This window comes from Eptesicus fuscus, chromosome 3, assembly GCF_027574615.1.
Source record: "Eptesicus fuscus isolate TK198812 chromosome 3, DD_ASM_mEF_20220401, whole genome shotgun sequence".
NCBI classification, from domain to species: Eukaryota; Metazoa; Chordata; class Mammalia; order Chiroptera; family Vespertilionidae; genus Eptesicus; species Eptesicus fuscus.
In genome coordinates this window covers 57,212,788-57,231,289 of record NC_072475.1, presented here as the reverse complement: position 1 = coordinate 57,231,289, position 18,502 = coordinate 57,212,788, and the positions used below count along the sequence as shown (strand labels likewise).

The 18,502-nt window shown below is 51.5% G+C and overlaps 1 protein-coding gene across 1 annotated transcript in view; it reads left to right on the top strand.

The window, feature by feature from the left end:
- PDIA5 (protein disulfide isomerase family A member 5) overlaps positions 1-18,502 on the top strand; it is an 87,468-nt gene that overhangs the window by 60,021 nt on the left and 8,945 nt on the right. The window contains exons 11-14 of the mRNA XM_008155520.3: positions 3,976-4,112; positions 12,268-12,338; positions 12,882-13,042; positions 15,344-15,474. Coding sequence (XP_008153742.2) covers positions 3,976-4,112; positions 12,268-12,338; positions 12,882-13,042; positions 15,344-15,474 — 500 coding nt within the window. The remainder of the gene's footprint in view (positions 1-3,975; positions 4,113-12,267; positions 12,339-12,881; positions 13,043-15,343; positions 15,475-18,502) is intronic.

Genomic DNA, 18,502 nt, shown 5'->3' with positions numbered 1-18,502 from the left:
ATGTTGTTTTAGAAAGACTTTAAAATATAGTTAAACAACCACAAAATAGCCCCCGCTCCATTCCCCACACACACACTTCCCAAAGATAATGGGATGTGTTCTGATAGTTTGGTGAATTTCCTTCTAGATTCTCCTCCCCTCCAACACACACACATATACCCAGCTCTGAGTGCCGGTAGTTGAAGTCTTTACCAGATTTCCCCCAAATCCTGGTGGGTAGCAGTGACCCACCTCTCCTGCTTCCCTGCCCTTCTTCCCTGGGCCTCTCCATTGCTCTCGGCGATGGCAGCCCAGGGTGGAGAGGATGAGGGTGGACCCAGCCTGGCTAATTCTCTGGATGACTTTCGGAAGCTCGAGGAAAAGAGCCCAGATCCTGCTCTCTGACGAGTGACGCTGGTGGGTGGGCACAGTGTGAGGCTGGGCGGGGAGTCCCGGTGTCCAGTGTCCCAGGGCTGGGGGGTAGATGCATTGGCAATGGCAGCTGGGCCCTCTGGGCTCCTGACAGCTTGTTTCTCGGGCCCCGCTGCAAACTTCATGCCGCAGCTTTCATGCTGCAGCGTGGGCTCGGTAGGTGGAGTATGCGGAAGTGGCAATCGGTTTGGCCTAGCCACCCATTTCTGCATGTTTATTTTTATACTCACCGGAGAGAGCTGAAAACAAGCGCCGAGTTTTCTTGTGAGGCTTAGACTTGCATCTCCTCTTCCATGGCTCGGGCACTTGCCTCAGGCAAGGATCTGTGCAAACCACCCGGGAGCTAGGTCTCAGGATGGGAAGGGAGTGTCAACGTCAGTGAGTCTGCCCCAGCAGTTCCCTTTAATGTTCGCATCACCTCTAGGATCAGTGGAGTTACCTCAGCCCCACAAACATCCCGGAGAGCAGGGCTGTGGCTCCTTTTGAGGCTGTCCATTCCTGTTTGAAGGATTCTTACGATTTAGGTTATGAGTATCTAGGAACATTTGAGTCATACTTTGTAAATTTACAAAGTGCTGTCTCACATCCATTTTCTGTCTAGATATACCTGAGGAGTAAAGAAAGGCCCACAAATATACTGTCTTGTATATTTTTAAATATATATATATATATTATTGATTTCAGGGAGGAGAGAGAGAGAGAGAAACATCAATGACGAGAGAGAGAATTGTTGATCAGCTGCCTCCTGCACGCCCCCTACTGGGAATCGAGCCCAGAAACCCTTGCACCAGAATCAAACCATGACCTTCTGGTTCAGGTCGCACTCAACCATTGAGCCACACTGGCTGGGCTGTCTTTTGTTTTAAGTCAAATTGGTTGCTTGAGCCCCTAGAGCTGGAGTGGAGGAATAGGACTCCAGCCCAGGTCCTTTGACTTTCCTGCTTATCTGTTGTGGATAGAAGGTTCTGTCTTCTGTTGAACTGCAGTTCGTTCTCTGGGGCTTCTGTTTGTTGCTGTTGGTTCTCCTTTTCGGGGCCATGGAAAATAAATCTTAATTTCTTTTCCTGATGCAGTCGGAAATATTCAAAGGTAGTTGTTGTGTTCCCAGGTCTTCTCCGGGTCCTTTAACCATTCTTTTCTCGTTCCATCGTTTATTCAGAAAGCATTTGCTGGGAATCTGCTGTGTGTTAGGTGCAGGGGTACAGAGATAAGAGGGAGCCCCAGTCTCCAAGGAGAGAGACAGTAAAAAGTGTTTGGCCTCAGACTTGTACTCAATCCCCCTCTTCCCAGTAAGTCTCACCACTGTGCCCAACTCGGCCGTCCTCTCCAGAGAGTAAGCTTCGCGCTGTCTGCTGGGTGGGAGCGGGGAGAGGGGTGTGCACCTGGCTGCTGGAGCAGGGGCAGGATAGGGCCTGGCCGCGCAAGCTTTCAGCTGCCTCCTGCTTTCAGCCCGGGCCACAGCCCCAGCCCCGCTTCCAGGGGGTGGTGTCTGTGAGTCCGCTGGAGTTCTGCCTTGCATATCAGTGTGGTTCCTGCCCTCCATTTGCCTAAGTCATTTTTCTAACTTCTAAAATGGCACTGGCCTTTTTTCTCTCTTCATGGTTGCCTTCTTTCTGCTCCTGTGGGTTCATCCTCACAGGCAACAGCAACAACAACAAGCTGCACTGTTACGTTAGCGGTTTGGGAGTGTGTTCTCTGCCGTGTTTAACTAGAAGTTTCTCAGGCGTTTGCATGTGCTTCTGCTGCTGCTAAGCCATGGCTTCTCCATTCAGTGTGTATGCTTTGCCGGATTTCAATTATTTTAATGTTAATTCCATTCATATAATTAAAGTAATTATTAAAAGATACTTAAAAATTATACACTGAAAAGTCTTGCTTCCACTTGTTTCCTTGCTCTTACCCCCTAGAGGTAGCAGCTTTGATTCGTTTCTTTAGGCAGACACGGGCAAATGTGAAAAAGTATTTATTAAATCTCTCCCACATTTGTTAGCACGTGACGGCCTGTTCCGTGTGTCCCGGCAGTCTGCCCACGACAGTGGAGCAGCTTCCTGGTCCTTTGCCCTGCTCAGCCCTCTGTCGGGTGGACGGACTGCAGGCTGCCTGCCCATCTCCCACCCATGCCACTGAGCTGTTTTCAGTCTTCGCTATGACAAGTCACCTACGACGAATACCTTGGCATGCACCTAATTTTACCGTGTGCAAGTGTGTTGAAAAGATAAACTCTCCGAAGTGGAATTGGTGGTGTGTTTGGAGGGGTTGGTATTTTGATCCCAAGCAGAGGAATGTAGGTTTCTTGGTGTTGGTCTGAGACCATTGTCTGGCTGGTGACATTCCGAAGCTTGATTTTGCCACCAGCCCCATTAGATGTGGGACGCACGAGGGCTGAGAGTGGTTTGCCATCTCCCTGCCGCTCCCCATTACAGGGAGGGGATGACTGAGGTTGCCAGCTGGGCCCAGTTAGAAGCACCAGTAGGGCTTCCGAGGCGGGGGAGGGGGGTTTAACGTCACATCCAGGCCCTGCTGTGGGGTAGGAGTGGTGGATTCCATTGTGTCCACCACATTGCTCTCATAAATCCTCAGCCCTGGCTGCTGGAACTTTACACTTTTCTACTATCAGCGCTGAGAAGCAGGAAACAATGGTTGTCTTTTCACATTTGTCATCCTGATGGGTTTTTTCAAAGCGGCAATTAAGGTGCTTGTGGCAGTGAAGCACCAGGGAGCTCGGTCACCAGCCACGGAGGGCACCTGAGCGCCTCCCGCTCAGACAGCGGACCGCTGGCCATGTAGACACCAGCACGCAGTTACCCGGGGCAGAAGCAGGCTCCACAGGGGCTGGGGGCTCCCGAGGCTTTGTAGGCAGCGATGGTGGAGTTGGGATTTGGACTCACCCCAAGCGGCTCTTCCTGCTCCAGCTCTGCCTCGGGGAGAACTAGATAACCTTGGCCTGGTCTCTAGGAAGGCCTTGTGATGTACCTAGGTGCTGCCATTACTTAGGGCACCCCCGGCCCGGTTCGCTTGGCCCCCGCCTCTTCCTTTCCATGACCTCCTCCCACACTGGTCACCCATGCAGCGGCCTCCCTTTCCCTTCCCGGCCTCTCTCTTTCCTCCTCACCCCCACGTGCACCCCCTCCCCTGTGGTCTTCCCTCTCCCGGTCCCTGCCTGTGGGGCGCTGCTAAACACAACAGCCAGCTGTCCAAAGGCCACTCTGCTGTGCTGTTGGTTCCCGCCAGTTTGCTGAACGTTCGAAAGAGCTTGAGAAGCTCACAAACCTCCGGATTCCTGGGAGGCAGCGACATTTCCTGAGCTGCCTAGAGAGCTGTCGCTGCGCCCCACTATTTGTGATGGGACATCAGCTAAGCACTTCCAAGAGGCTTTGCGGGGACAGTGGAGGTGGGCAGGGCCAGGCCACTCACCCCTCCGCTCCGCCACCAGGGGGATTCCTGGTGAGCCCTGCAGCCAGCCTGGCCGAGCCAGGGGGGGCTCTGAGCCAAGGGGCTGGATTTTGTACGGGCTGCTCAGGCCCCAGGGCGTGCTCTGAGCTCTGCCTGTTTTTGGTCTTCCAGTCCGCAGCCGCCACAGCCCCAGGTCCCCGAGACTCCCTGGGCAGATGAGGGCGGCTCCGTTTATCACCTGACCGATGAAGACTTTGACCAGTTTCTGAAGGAGCACTCCTCTGTCCTCGTCATGTTCCACGCCCCATGTGAGTGGAGCCTGGCTCCTCCCCACCATCTCCTTCCCCCCCTCAACGTAGGAGGCGCTGCTCTGGGATGCAAGGCCACTGAGCGCCTGCTTGTCGGATGCCTCCTCGGTGCCAGGGGTGCTCTGGTGCTAGGCGAGGTCCCTGCCTTCACGGTGCACGCAGCCCGCCCTGCATCCCCCAAGTCCCAGTCAGGCTGCAACGTGCCCCTCAGCTCCACCTGGCAGACCTGAGCGACTTCCTCCAAGTCAGCGTGACTCAGGAAATGCAAGTGAATTTCCCAGAATTGGGGGAATTAGGACCGGAAGAGCCATTAGATATTGCCTAGAACAGTAATCACCCCTCATCTTACAGGTGGGGAAACTGAGGCCCCGAGAGGGCTGTTTGTTGCCCAGCAACTGGGAGGGCACAGTGAGGCCAGGGCTGGAGCCTCAGACCCCCCAGCATCTAGAATGTTTTCCTTCTGCTTCACTGGGCCTGTCACAGCCTGAAGCAGCCGAAGGAAATTGCCCCTGCCCCCGACCCAAGTCACCCATGAGCATAGAATAGAGTAAGGGCTTAACAAATGAGGAGATGAACAAATGAAGTTGCAAAATGTGTTTGCAATATGGCTGGAAGGCCTATAGCTCAGGATTTCCCTAGGCCAGTGCCCTCCCCATTCCCATGAAGAATGGAGATTGGTTGTAATTCATTTCCAAGAGGGAGAAGGATGCTCTTGTAAAGTGAACAAGGATGCGTGAGAGCAAGGGATGACAGCCTGGGCACAGAGCTCCTGGGAGCAGTACTGGGAGAGGGTGGGCCCGCCCTGGGTGGGCGAAGAAGGTAGGTCGTTGGCACCCTAGGTGTACAGGTGGTGGGTGCTCTTCCTTCCTAGCTTCTCACCAGTTCTTCGGCCCAATGGTAGCGAATAAGAGATTGTGGAGGAGGAAAATAAAGCAAAAAGTAACTGCCAATCAGTGTCACAATTGTCCAGTCCATATTCAGTGACAATATGTTATTATTGTCTTAGTTATAGGGATCCTCATGATAACAGTGCGCTTCATTCTGTGCTGATAACGTGGCTTCCTGCAGGGTCATCTCCTTTTATCTAATCCACAGTGTGAATATGACTAACCCCATTTTACAGATGTGGAGACTGACGCACAAAGGAGTGACACATTGTACCCCGCTCTGTGAGTCCTGTACTGCTGACCTCTGATCGGCCTGCCCTCCCCTCCCCCTGAAGCGTTGCGTGGGTGTGTTATGTGGGAATTTTTCATACATGGATTACTACTGGGGATGTCCCCAACTCCTTTTTCCTTATGTGTCAAATTCTTAAGAGAATCCAAAGGAAAAGTATTCCCTTTGGCCCTTTTCTTTCTTGATTTCTAAAAAATTGACAAGTGCAAAAACCCCCCAGAAAACTGTTTCAAAAAGTCTCCTGATTAAGGGCCTTAGGAGCAGGTCACCCCCAGCCCTGCCGGGGCCTCAGTGAGTGTGTCCCTGTAGGTGGAGGCTAGAGCTGAAATCATCCTGCCCGCATCCCTCTCCCCGCAGTAAAGGCAGAAGCAAACTGGCTGCTTTCAGTCCCCCTGGGAATTTCTGATCTGCGTCAGATTTGGGCAGTGGTTTGTGGTTTATGATCACAGCGTGAAGAGTAGGTGTCCCCTTTGATGAGTCCTGCAAATTATCCAAAAATATGTACCAGATACATTAGAAGCACTTTCTTTTTAACAACCCTGGTTGCCAACTGTTTTGTCTGTTGTTTTTTGTAGTCATAGGTTGTGAGGGACCATTGTAGTAGCTGATGCTTATAAGGGTCTTGGGTCCAGGAGCCTGACTGTAGGGCCCCTCCCTGCCCCTCCCCCTCGTTATGCATTCTCTTCCCTCCCTGAACCGAAAGGACATCACTCATTGCCCCTGCCCCTGACCCAAGTCACCCATGGGCACAGAATAGAGTAGGGGTTTAACGAATGAGAAAACGAACAAATGAAGTTGTTCTGGAGCTAAATTAGAAATCAGAGAGTGAGAACTAGAAACCAGATGGCAGCGTTTGTTTTCCCCATTCGTCATTACTAATGAACATTACAACTAATATGCTGCTCTGTGCAGAGCCCCGCTGAGGGCCTCTGATTTCAAACTTAGCAAATGGAGCTGTCAGAGGCCCCTCTTGGTGGGTGTCTGCCAGTTGGGGACCCTGCAATCCCCGATGAGGTGTCTGTCAGCGCCTGGCTCTGGTGTGTGTGCGTGTGGGGGTGAGGGGCCAAGGGGGAGAGAACGGGGCAGCGAGGGGGGCAGGGCAGGGGGGCTGGCAGAGTGAGAGGGCTCAGGGCTAAAACAGGAGGTAAAGCTTCTTAATGAACCTCTTGTCCAAGTTCACATCAGATGGGAGTGGCTCTGTATCAGATAATCTCTCTACACTGTCCTCCTTCCCTGTCCAGGAGCACGGCCTGCAGCCTGGGTTGAGATGGAGTACATGTGGTTTAGAGAGAACACGGAGCCCGGGAGGTGAACTGAGAGCAGAGAGCTCCTGGTGGCCTAGCTGTGTATCATGCCAGCTGCTCCAGTGATCAGGGATCTGTTTTGGGGTGTTTGAGGAACCCGGAGAAAAGGAGGCCAGAGATTGGCAGTCCTGTCCCAGGTGTCCCAAGTGTAGAAAAGGTGAATTCTGGAAATCACAACATTACAGGTGTCAGTCCCAAAGAGGGATTGGTTTAGAAACAGGCCATTTTGGAGACTTGGAAAAACAAGGTAGGCTCTGCCGACACAGCAGACCATAGCGTCTACGAAGGATTGCCAGGTGTCCTTGGTTTGTTTCTTGGGATAGGCCTACCAGGTGGGAGAGTTAGCACGCCTTTCTTTGCATCAGATTTTAAAGGATCCCAACAGACCGCATGTATGTGTCACCAAGGGTTAGCATAGGAAAGTATAGGAAGAAAATGGACATTGCTCCTGACAGTGACTCCAGGAAGAGCCATGGACTCTCCCTGCTGGGCTGTTTCTATGGAGAGTCAGTGCCCCACGTTTGTTTCTTTCCTGGTCCAGCTTCGAAAGGCCGAGAGAGACGGGTCTTCATCTTCCTCCCGACCCGTGCCTTCCCCAGGCGGGTGCTCCCCGCACCTGTGGGTTCCAGGGCAAGTCACCGGCTTCTCTGCCTGGAGCCCGTGTGTGCCCGCCGAGCTGCCCTCCTGGGTTCTTGGCAGGACAGGCACGGCCATGGCTGTTGTAATGATCAAACATTCACTGGCCCCTGTTTCTTCAACCTCTTTCCCAGATCTCCTGTCCCTTACTCCCCCTCAGCCTCTCCCTCACCTCCTCGCCTGCCTTCTGCTCTCCCCCAGCTGCAGTGGTGGGAACCCCACAGATTCTTCTGCAGCCACGTATCTGACATCTGAGTTGTCACTGAGCGAATGAGCACAGCCTGGGCCACAGTGCGGGGCCCTCCACAGTTAGCTCCAGTTCTGCCCAGGTCACAGCGGGGAGCAGGGACACTGAAACTTAAAGCGGGTTTGCCCCTGGACCCTGCCCTCCAGGAGCGGCCAGGCCTCCGGGGAGGATAGTCTGAGTGGGCAGTGGGCTCCGAGAGGGGCCTGTGCACCAGGGAGTGTGAGGCCTGGGCCTGGGCCCCAGCCTTGGGGGGCCCTCTCCACTGCTCAGCACGTCCTCCTTTGTCATCCATCTCAGCAGGTGGCTGCAGCCCCAGGCCCAGGTCTCCCATCACATAGAGGACAAAGATGGTGTCAGGAGGGGGCGTGGCAGCAGGACATTAACTGCCCCTCCTGGGCGCCTTTCATTCCTTTCTGCAGCTTCCTGAAGGAGGAATCAGATTATATGTTGTCACTCATCTGTCCTTGTCCCCATCTGTTTTACTGCAATAGCCTCCACCTGCTCCTCCCTCTCCCTGTAACTCCAGCCCTGCCTTAGGCCGGGAAAGGGTTCGATGCTGTAATAACACTGCCTGAATGAGCGTCCCATGTGTAGGGATGGTAAAAGGGACAAAGTGAGAGTTCCCAGGGAGGGTGTCGCTAGGGAGCGGCTTGTCTCCCTTGTGGGTGCTGAGGGGCAGGCAGGGAACCCAAGAAAGAAGCTGCTGGGGAACCAGAGTCCCACCCCCCCGCCCCTTCCCTAGGACCCTGGGGGCCAGCCAGCAGCTCTGCCCTGGTCCTCCCCCTTTCCTTGGCAACAGGCCCCGTGAGATGTTCTCGTTGCCATAACCCACCACCAGCAGGTGTGTGCTGTGCCCGCCCGGCCTGCCCTGCAGTAGCTGGCAGTCCATTGGACGGCAGGTCCCTGTCCGAATCCAGACTTTGTTTCTTTATTTCAATCTTATTCTCAAAGTAATATGTGATCTTTGTAGAAAATCTAGAAGGCACAGAGAAATATAAATGATTAAGGTAAAAAAGCAACCTATAATCCCATGATTCAGAGGAAACTGCATTTCTCTTTTTGGCATCATTCTTGCTGGCTTCTTTTATTTTCCCCTTGTCTTTAACTTTTATTTATTAGATTTACATACAGTTAAATTGACTTTTCTGGCACGTGTAGAGCTTTGTATAACTATTTTGCCATAAAATTCTTCTTGCAATCACGTTTATTTTTTTAATTGCAGCATAATATTAATGACATTTGCATTATTGGTAGTGCAAGGTTCAGGGGACATGTAAGAGCATGGTGCTCCCCACCCCGTCTTCCTTCCCGGGGCTGAGTGCTGTGAACAGTTGCTCTGTGCTTCTACCTAAAAAGCGGGTCTTGTTTTTTATGTAAATAGGATCATTCCCTGTCCACTTTTCTGTGATTTGCTTTTTTTGTACTCACCAGTAGGTCTCGAAGATGTTTTCATGTAACCGTAGGTGTTGGCATATAAGTCTATCTCAATCCGTTTAACCACTGAATATCGTTTTATAATTTAGAGATGCCGTAAATTGCAAACTATTCCCCTGATGGTAGGCGGTTGTCTCCAGCCTTGCACTGTTCAAACATTGCAATGAACAAGTGTAAACATATGTATTTGGGGATATGACTAAATATTTATGACTGATTCTTGAAATTTGTAACGTTGCTGGGCCATGGGGTACGTGTGCTTGAGCTCTGATAGATCCTGCCACCTCGCCCTCCAGAAAGGTGTCACACGCCTGACCGTGTGTGACAGAGCCTGTATGTTTGCCAGCCTGGGTGCTGTCAGTTTTTTCTAGCCCTGCCAGCCTGGGCCAAAGGGCCACTTGCCCGCAGCTCCCTGGACTCCAGGGAAGTCGGGCATCTTTTCTTGTGATTATCAGCTTTCCTTATTTCTCCTGTGAGCCACCTGTTCATACCCTTTGCCCATTTTTCTACTGGACCAGTTTGTTTGTTTTTCTTCTTGACCTAGAACTCTGTGGTTATGGATATTAATCTTTATTTATCATCCATGTTCCAGGTGTTCTCTGTTAGTCTGTTGCTTGCTTTAACGTTCTTTCGGGTGTGCCTTTCATTGTACAAAAGCTCTATGTTTTTAGTAGTTAAATAACAGCGAGAATTTTTTTTGAGCGCTTACCATATGAATCAGGCATTGTTCTAAGCACTTTCCACATATTAACTCATTTCACCTCCATAACAAAACCTGTGACAGTATCAGGATTATCCCATTTTACAGGTTAGGAAGGGGAGGCACCGAAAGGTTGAGGAACTCGCCAAAGGCCACATAGCCAAGAAAGGGAAGCCAAGATTACAAACCCTGGCAGCCCAAGAGGCCACAGTCTCCACACGGAGCCTTCCATAAGCCTGCCTTCCCACCCGACCTCTGGGATTCCTGGGTTGGTTGGGAAATCTACCCCTAAGGTACAAAAATAGCACACTGTATTTTGTCATAATATTTTTGCTTTTATATTTGTTCTTTAATTCATCTGGATTTTTCATTTGCTTGTTGGGCCAGGTGGAAAGAAGGGATTTCATTTTACTTCTTTAAGTCCCTTTTCCTGTGCATATCTTTTTTTCTTTTTTCTTAACATTATCTTATATGTATTTTCTTAATGCTATTTAAAAATGCTTTTTTGTACATGCTTTTGAGGTCACATACTATTCCATTGTATAATGGCACCATAAATTACTTAACCAGCGTCATTAGGTTGAAGGTTGGAGTTGTTTACCGTATTTCCCCGTTATAAATCATACTGCACAGAGCATTTTCATCATAAATATTTGTCCACATGTCAGAGTATTTCCTTAGGATAGAGGCCTGGAAGAAAACATTTAAGCGCTTGTTATCTATATTTTACACTAACATAAAGGAGGGAAAAAACCTAAGTCTTTCTTTGCATAAGAAGAGGGCTGTGTGACGGATGGAAGCATCCATCAGTGTGGGGTTTGCCCCAGAGTGTCTGTGAGTGTGCAAAAGTCAGCTTTGGTGTGTATACAGCTGGAAGCCTCGAAAAAGCTCTCAGGTGTCTGGCTGCAGGGGGCGGAGTGGGGGAGGGGACAACGTTCACGGTGTTAAGACATCAGTGTTTCTGCTCACATAGGTAGCAGGAATGGGAATAGGAACATCCAGGCTCCTCTAGAATCTCAGGTCCCTGGGAGCTTCCCAAATTAATCCAGGAAAGTCTCCATGATAATAAAATCATAAGTGTAATTGAAGAGAATGGAGGCCAGAGGCATCTGAAGGCTTGGGGTTGATGGGAGGCCAACGTTCCCACAGTCAGAGAAGAGTGTGATTGAGGAGTTGATGCGTAGCCTCTGTGCCAGGTCATGAAAATCAGCGTAAGTGCACTTACACAGATGATAAAAACCCAACAAGGAGTTTGGTGATAAAACTTAATGGCCTATCAAATCACAATCAGGACACTAAAGCGCAGCGGGCCGGAGTGTAACCCTCCTCCTCGCGCTCTCCTGCCGCCAGGATGTCCTGAAGGCCAGGCCCAGGAAGCTGGAGCTGGGGTCCAGGCCAGCACCGCCCATGACCCACAGCTTGGCTCCCCAGAACAGGCAGGTGCCAGCCAGCCCTTTCTCCTCCTCGGGGCCTGGCCAGTCTCCTCATCATAAACTGTCTACAGAAGTTTATTGCTTAGCCTCAGTATTTTGTTCAGGGAGCAGAGAGAATTAATACTAGAAGCAAAAATCATATGATATCATGTCAATGCTAGAGTATGTATGGGACACTTTAGAACAATATCCCTGGGTGTTGGAGATTTCCGGAGATGTTTTTTAGACATGGTAAGAGCAGGGGAATGTATAAATGGTGCTGGGGAGCAGAAGTACCTGCACAGTAAACTGCCTTGGTGGCCAGTTATACTAAATTGAGGAGGTTAGTAAAAAACCAGCAACTATTTGGGCGCAAGGCAGGACTTGCCCCAAAAGAATTTAGTCCAGTTAAATCCTGTTACCACAGGTGTAAACCTGAACAGTATAGCCATGAGGTTAATTCATTCACAAAGTGTGTGGAACACCGTCCTTCATAGCAGGGCTGTGGTGGTGAGCTGGACAGACAGATAGGCCTGTCCGGTTGGGGGGATGGACAGGGAACAAGTAAGGCAGTTACTCCAGCTGCTTTGAGTCCAATTGAGAAAATAAATAGGACATTGGAAGAGATCATGATGGAGTGAGGCCTTTTTGGGTTATGTGTCCAGGGAATTTCTCTGTAGACGTGAAATTCGTACTAAAGCGTGATTGCAATAAAGGAGTGAGGCATGCAAAGACCTGGGGGAAGATCGTGTTCCAGGCACCAGCGTTAAGAGCCCTGAGGTGAAGTGAGCTTGGAGAGAGGACAGAAAGGGGGCCACGGCCGCCGAGCAGAGGACAGGAGGGGGTTGAGATTGGAGGGGCCAGATGGTGTGGGCTTGTGGCCGGGGTAAGGAGTTTGGATTTTAATGTGCCTGCCATGGGAAAGGTTTAACCAGGGGGATTTTTATCTGATTTATGTTTTAAAAAGATGCCCTGGCTGCTCCTAAAATATCAGAAGACAATAAGGCAGTACAGAATTCAATGCCATAGAAATATGTGAATGAGAAGTATTTTGTGAATAGAAGAGAAATAGGTGGTTCGTTGGGGCTGACTCTTCCCCAGTGGATTTGGCACGATTTCTTTGTCCTCATTCTTTTCTCCCGGGCGCCCTGGGAGCAGGGCCGAGCTGTCCTGCAGAGGTGGCGGCAGGGGACATCACCAGAGCCTCCCTGCCATGGGAATGGTTTCTCTCGATTGTTCCCCTCAGGGTGCGGACACTGTAAGAAAATGAAGCCAGAGTTTGAGAGTGCAGCGGAAGTCCTCCACGGAGAAGCAGACGTAAGCATCCTTCCCCTAACCTCCCCACCACATTCTTGTCGGAAGAATCAGTGACATGAATCATTGCAATGGCTTTTCCCTGCCAGCTCTGCAGCAGCTCTCCCGGCCCCTGGAGATCTGTAGTACTTCCACGTTTCCGAGTCAGATGGGTGGGGCCCTACCAGGGATGGAGGGGTGCAGAGAGGCTGGGGTCACATTCCCAAGCCCGTCCAGGTAGCCTCTGTCAGGTCATGGCCTTGAGGAAAAGCCCCAAGATTCCCCCTCTTTTCTCTGGGACGCTGGCTATTGGGAACAGCCACCGTCTGTCTACCCAGCCTGCTTGGTGGGCAGATTGAAAAGCCTCATCTCAGCCCCTAATGAGAAATGATGAACGTGCCAGTGTTGGGTCATTCCCTGGGATACATGGTCCCAGGGGCCAGCCACCCACAGTGAGGTCCCGGCAGGCCCGGGGGCAGAAAGCTGGGGGCTGTTGTCTGGGCTCCTCTGTTCTGCCAGCACCGTGTCTGAGGCTGTCGTGCATGGTTGGCCTCTCCCCCATCCCAGAGCTCTGGTGTCCTTGCAGCTGTCGATGCCACTGTCAACAAGGCCCTGGCAGAAAGATTCCACATCGCCGAGTTCCCCACATTGAAGTACTTTAAGAACGGAGAGAAGTATGCAGTGCCCGTGCTCAGAACGAAGAAGAGTTTTATTGAGTGGATTCGAAAGTAAGTTTGATGGTCTTGCTAGTACATCTCGACTCCTGGCTGTCGGCCACCGGAGACGGCCTTGAGGAGGAGAATTAAACCTTAGCAGCTACTGCCCTTGGCTCAGGGCCACGGAGCCAAGACCAGTTTGACTTCCCCAATCCTAAAGCCACGTCTGGTGTGCTCACCACGGGTCCTCACCCAGGAGGCCGCTGGTAGCCTTTCTGGGTGCAGTTTCGTCAGCTCCAGTAAGCCTTGTGTTTCTCTTTTTAGAGTCCCCCGCGCCCCTTCCCAAGGTCTTGGCCCCAGGTGCCATCGTCTGCACTTTGTTCCATCCCCCGTGAATGGATGAAGGAAACACACGGCTCTTTGTATCGAGAGCTGGACTCACTTGCACCCAGGTTCGCTGGTGGCTCACAGGGCCTCCTCGGTGTCCACAGTGCAGCCCGGGGCATCCTGGGGCTGAGAATAAGATTTCAGAGAGCAAGTAGTTTATTTTCTCACAATTATGGAGACCAGAAGCTCAAGACCAGATGTCTCCAGGGTTAGTTTCTTCTGGGGCCTCTCTCCTTGGCCGTCTTCTCCCTGTGTCCTCACATGGTCGGTGTCTGTGTCCTCTTCTGTCTTAAAAGGACACCAGTAAGATTGGATTAGGGCCCACCCAGTGACCTCATTTTAACCTAATTACCTCTATAGACGCACCTCCAAATACAGTCACCTCCCGAGGCACTAGAGGTTAGGACTTCACCATGTGAATTTCGGGGGACACAGTTCACCCCACAACAGTCTGCAAGTCCAGAGAACCTGAGTAGCCTTGCGGTTACAGGCCCAAGGGCCCTCCAACTTGCCGCAGGACTTTGGAACATGCAGTTCTTAGCATTTCCCTGTCCTGTGAGGGACTAACTGAGCTGTCACAGGTGCCCTGGGAAATGGAGGAAGCCTCGGGCCTTGCTTGAGAGGCAGGAATTGTTAGGACACAACTGAGGAGCCTTTCTCCTATCTACACCCCTCCCCCAACACACGTGTGACACACACACACACACACACACACACAAGCATACACACACACCTTAAATATTTGAGACTATTTCCTCATTTCTGCTGAGGGCGAGATAAAGAAGACATATCCCAGCCTCTGCAAGGTCCCTGGTACCTGGTGTAATGATGCCCAGTTGGGAACCAGGACTTTAGAGAGAGAACTGCAAAACAGCAGCATCTAACTGGAGTTACTTGGTTAGGACCTCGAACCTCAGGCTTGGATGTATGTCAGCATCACCTGGTGTTGAGGTGCTGATCTAAAGTGCAGATCCTGGGGCTGCCGTCCTTGAATCTTTGACTCAGGAAGTGTGAGTGGGACCTTCAGCCTCAGTGTTTTGAGAAACACCAGCTTATGCAAAATGGGAACTTTGGGGAATTGCAGGGGGTGAGAGAGAGAACCAGAAAAGGAGAGAGCGCTTCTGGAAGGTGAGAGTGGCCATAGGGTGTTGGGGTGCAGGGGCAAAGGAGAGAATGCAGGGGGCTGTGTCAGACCACCCACCCCCCAGAGACACTTCTCAGCGAAGGGAGAGAGGAGCGTGGCTATAGAGAAGGGGGCAAGGGCAACAAAGGCTTTAAAAGACCCTGGAGCTCTATCTCTCCTTTTGTGAGGCCGGGGGAGGGGACCAGTGGACAGAAAGAGGATGAGAAATGATAAACACCCACTACGCGCCTGTCACTTATCAGAGCACATGGGCTCTCACAGCTGGCTAGGTCCTTTCATGCACTCTCCGCTCTCTCTGAGGATCCCAGGAAGTAGGTATCATTGTACTCATTTAACAGAAAAGAAAATGGAAGCTCAGAGGAGGTTAGTAAGTTACCTAAGGTCACACCGTTGGTAAGTAATCTGGATTTGAACCCAGACCCACTGCACTCTTTGGCCCATGCTCTCTCCACCAGAACAGAGGTTCAGGAGCAGGAAGTAGTGGGCGGCCTTCAGGGTCCCAGAAGAAACAAGGGCTCTCGTGTGGAGGAGCTGCTATCCCCACGGCCAGGAGTGAGGGCCCATACCTGAGAGGCGGCCCCGCCCTGAAAGGGGCTCAGCTGTTCCACACCTCTACAGAGTGGCTTCTTCTTAGGCTTTTCCGAGGGAATCAGGAATCTTTGCTGATGGTACAGATTTTTTCATGTTTAAACAGAGGTTTTTAATTAAACTTTAGGAAAGATGCAAAGGGGTTTCTCTCATGCTCCCCTGCGTGTTGTGGGGGTGGGGGGGGAGAGAGAAGCACTTGCCTGTTCATGAGCCTCTCCTGATGACTGTGTCCCCTCCACCCCGGCTCCCTGCAGCCCCGAGGCCCCCCCACCCCCAGAACCCACCTGGGAAGAGCAGCAGACCAGCGTGCTGCATCTGACAGGGGACAACTTCCGGGAGACCCTGAAGAAGAAGAAACACACCTTGGTCATGTTCTATGCCCCTTGTAAGTAGCTGGGGTGCTCACTGGGGGGTGAGAGAGGGGTGGGCCAGACGGAACCATAAAGACGCCCCTGGGACCAGGGCACCCGCAGGTTGACTCTGGGCTCACCTCTGCGGTAGGTAAGCAAGGCTCCCAGTTCCGTTCCAGGCTGCCCTTCAAATCCAGGGCCCCTTCAAATCCAGGTCAGCTGTCAGGCCCTCTCCCTCCTGGGGAGCCTCCCTCACATCAGTCCTAAAGCCCTCCGCTGCTGTCTGTGGCAGGATGTGCCATGTCATTACGCAGTCTCCTCATGTTCCCGGGACCTTCCAGGCTGGCTGCCTCCCACCGGCCACTTCCTCCCGCCCCTCGGCTCCCCCCTCCCTCCGGACACTGACTTCACCTTCAAACCTGGGGATTTGGAGTTACCTTCCCATGTGGCTTTGGAGCTGTGGTGAAGCTGACACATTTGCTCCAGCTCATGAGATCCTTCGATTCCTTTTCAATCAAAGCTTAAGCTGAGCTGAGGAAGTGACACACCTGCTAACGTGGGTGCTGGTCACCTCGGGTTTTGTGTATTCCCGTTTGGAAGTTAATTGATCCGTAAAAGACCAGGCTCTTGAATGTCCCACTTCCTGTCGCCCTTCTCTCTGCCAGGTTATGCCCAGCTTCATTGGGGGGGATAATAAAGCCGGGCTCTGCAGAGGCCAGGCAGCTCGAGCTGGTCATAACCCTGCTGGGTGGCAGCCAGCCCTCCTGTTTGCTCCCCTCCTGTCCCCACTTGTCAAGTGTCACTCATCCGCAGTGTCCCTCCTCAGCCCTCACTGTCTGGAAGGGGCTGCCTCCTGACCCAGCCTCAGACCCCGCCCTCAGGCGGCTCACCCATCTCACTTGGGGGACTGTGCTCTGGGTTCCTTACAGAGCTTCTCTCTGTCCCCGCCTGTCCTTAGAGTGAGCCTGGAGGACTGGGGATTAAGAGGTTAGCGTCTTCCTTCCAGGCAGAGTGGGAGTGCAGGACTGAGTCCCGGGAGATTCAATGGGTGACTTGTTCGTGACAGCTGTTCTGCAGCCTGATGCTCCTTTCCTGTCACGGATTCAATTCAGAGAACAGGGGCTTTCTCAGCAGCAAGTGACATCCTGGCTGTAGAGGTTGGAGTCCTTGACCAGCTGCTGCGTGGACTTTAGAAAGACCAGACTAAATGCTTTCCCCTGGAAACTCCCCTCACCCTGTGACTCTGGGGCAGGGACTCCTACCCTGTTGGGGTGCTAAGGACCTCCCTCAAATACCAGCTGTGTGCTGAGTGAAGTCCTGGACCCAGAACACAAGGGAAGGAGGCGTGGTCCCTGCCTGGCCTCAGGGGCCTCACAGTCTGCCCTGGCGAGAGATAACTGTACACATAGGGTGAGTCAGTGAGCGACTCAACTTATGGCAAAGGGCTTGGTGCCTGTAATCTCTGGACTCTGCTCCAGATCTGACGACATGTTAGTCAGGGGGTTAAACAATATTGGGGGGAGGGGAACTATCCAAAGACAAACAAGCCTTTAACAATCTATAATAATAAAAGCGTAATATGCTAATTAGACCGGACGCCCTTCCAGAGGAAGCCAGGGCTGCGAGGGCCAAGGCGGCCGCTGCAGCGGGTGGGGGCCGAGCCCCTTGCGTGAATTTCATGCATCGGGCCTCTAGGTTTTAATAATAAAAATAGCCAGTTTGGCACAGTGGATAGAGCATCATCCCTTGTACTCAAGGGTCCTGGGTTCGATTCCAGTCAAAGGCATGTACCTCGGTTGCAGGTTGGGGCGTGTGGGAGGCAATCAATCGACAGTGTCTCTCTCACATCAGTGTTTCTCTCTGTGTCTCCTCCTCCCTTCCACTCTCTTTAAAAATCAATGGAAAGCCAAGACTGGTTTGGCTCAGTGGATAGAGCGTTGGCCTGCGGACTGAAGGGTCCCAGGTTCGATTCCGGTCAAGGGCATGTACCGTGGTTGCGGGCACATCCCCAGTAGGGGGTGCGCAAGAGGCAGCTGATCGATGTTTCTCTATCATCGATGTTTCTAACTCTCTAAACTCTCTATCCCTCTCTCTTCCTCTCTGTAATAAAATCAATAAAATATATTTAAAAAAAAAATCAATGGAAAAATATCCTCAGGTGCGGATAAACAATAATAATAACAATAAATAATAATTTATGCTTATTTATAATAGATATAGTCTATAGTATTTACTCATTTATATACAAAGACTAAATCCAACAGAAAGGTCAAACACCTGATAGAGGTAGATATAAAATAAAAAGCAAAAGCTGACCTCCATGTCCCTCCCCCATCTCCTCCCTGCACACCCCCCTCACTACCCCCACTCCCCAACTTCCACACAGATCCTCCTCCTGCTGTTTCACTGTTCTCCCCTGTTCCAAGCCCCATTAGCTCTGAATGGTCTGGCCACGGTGACTGCCCTTCCTAGGCCAGTGTGGCTGAGTCTCCAGAATTGGAATTCTGTTCTGTCCTCAGTCTTTGTTTCTCTCTCCTCTCTCTGGGAGACTTCTCTGGTTTCCTGCTGTACAGCGGTGGTGCCTTTTTTAAAAGAATCCAGATCAAAAAAATCGTGCCTCTCTGGCCCACCTGACACCCTGGCAGCATCTGTATGCCCTTTCTAAAACCGCCTCCCTTCCTGGCATGCAATCGCTGTGCTCTTTCTCTTGGATAATGAAAAGATTAGATGCAACAGGAGGCCATTAATCTGAGGCCTAGAGACTTTAAATTGATGGTAATGGGAGTTTGCACTAGGCCTACAGTTACCTTTGTACTTTCCATAAGCAGAGAAGTTAGAAAGGAACAATTAGTGCTACCAGATTCGGGGGAAGAGGGTAGCTTATTCCTGGCCAGCCTGATGCTATCAGCGGGCATCCAGGCCGCTCCTGAGGGCCCTCTGGGTGGCCTAGGGTGAGCTTTGATAAGCCTTGTCCACCAGCACCTACATTAAGCTCTGTAAATGTTTTTAAAACTCTATACTGTCATGTCTTCATAATCTGAAATCTTCATGAATTTGAGCTAT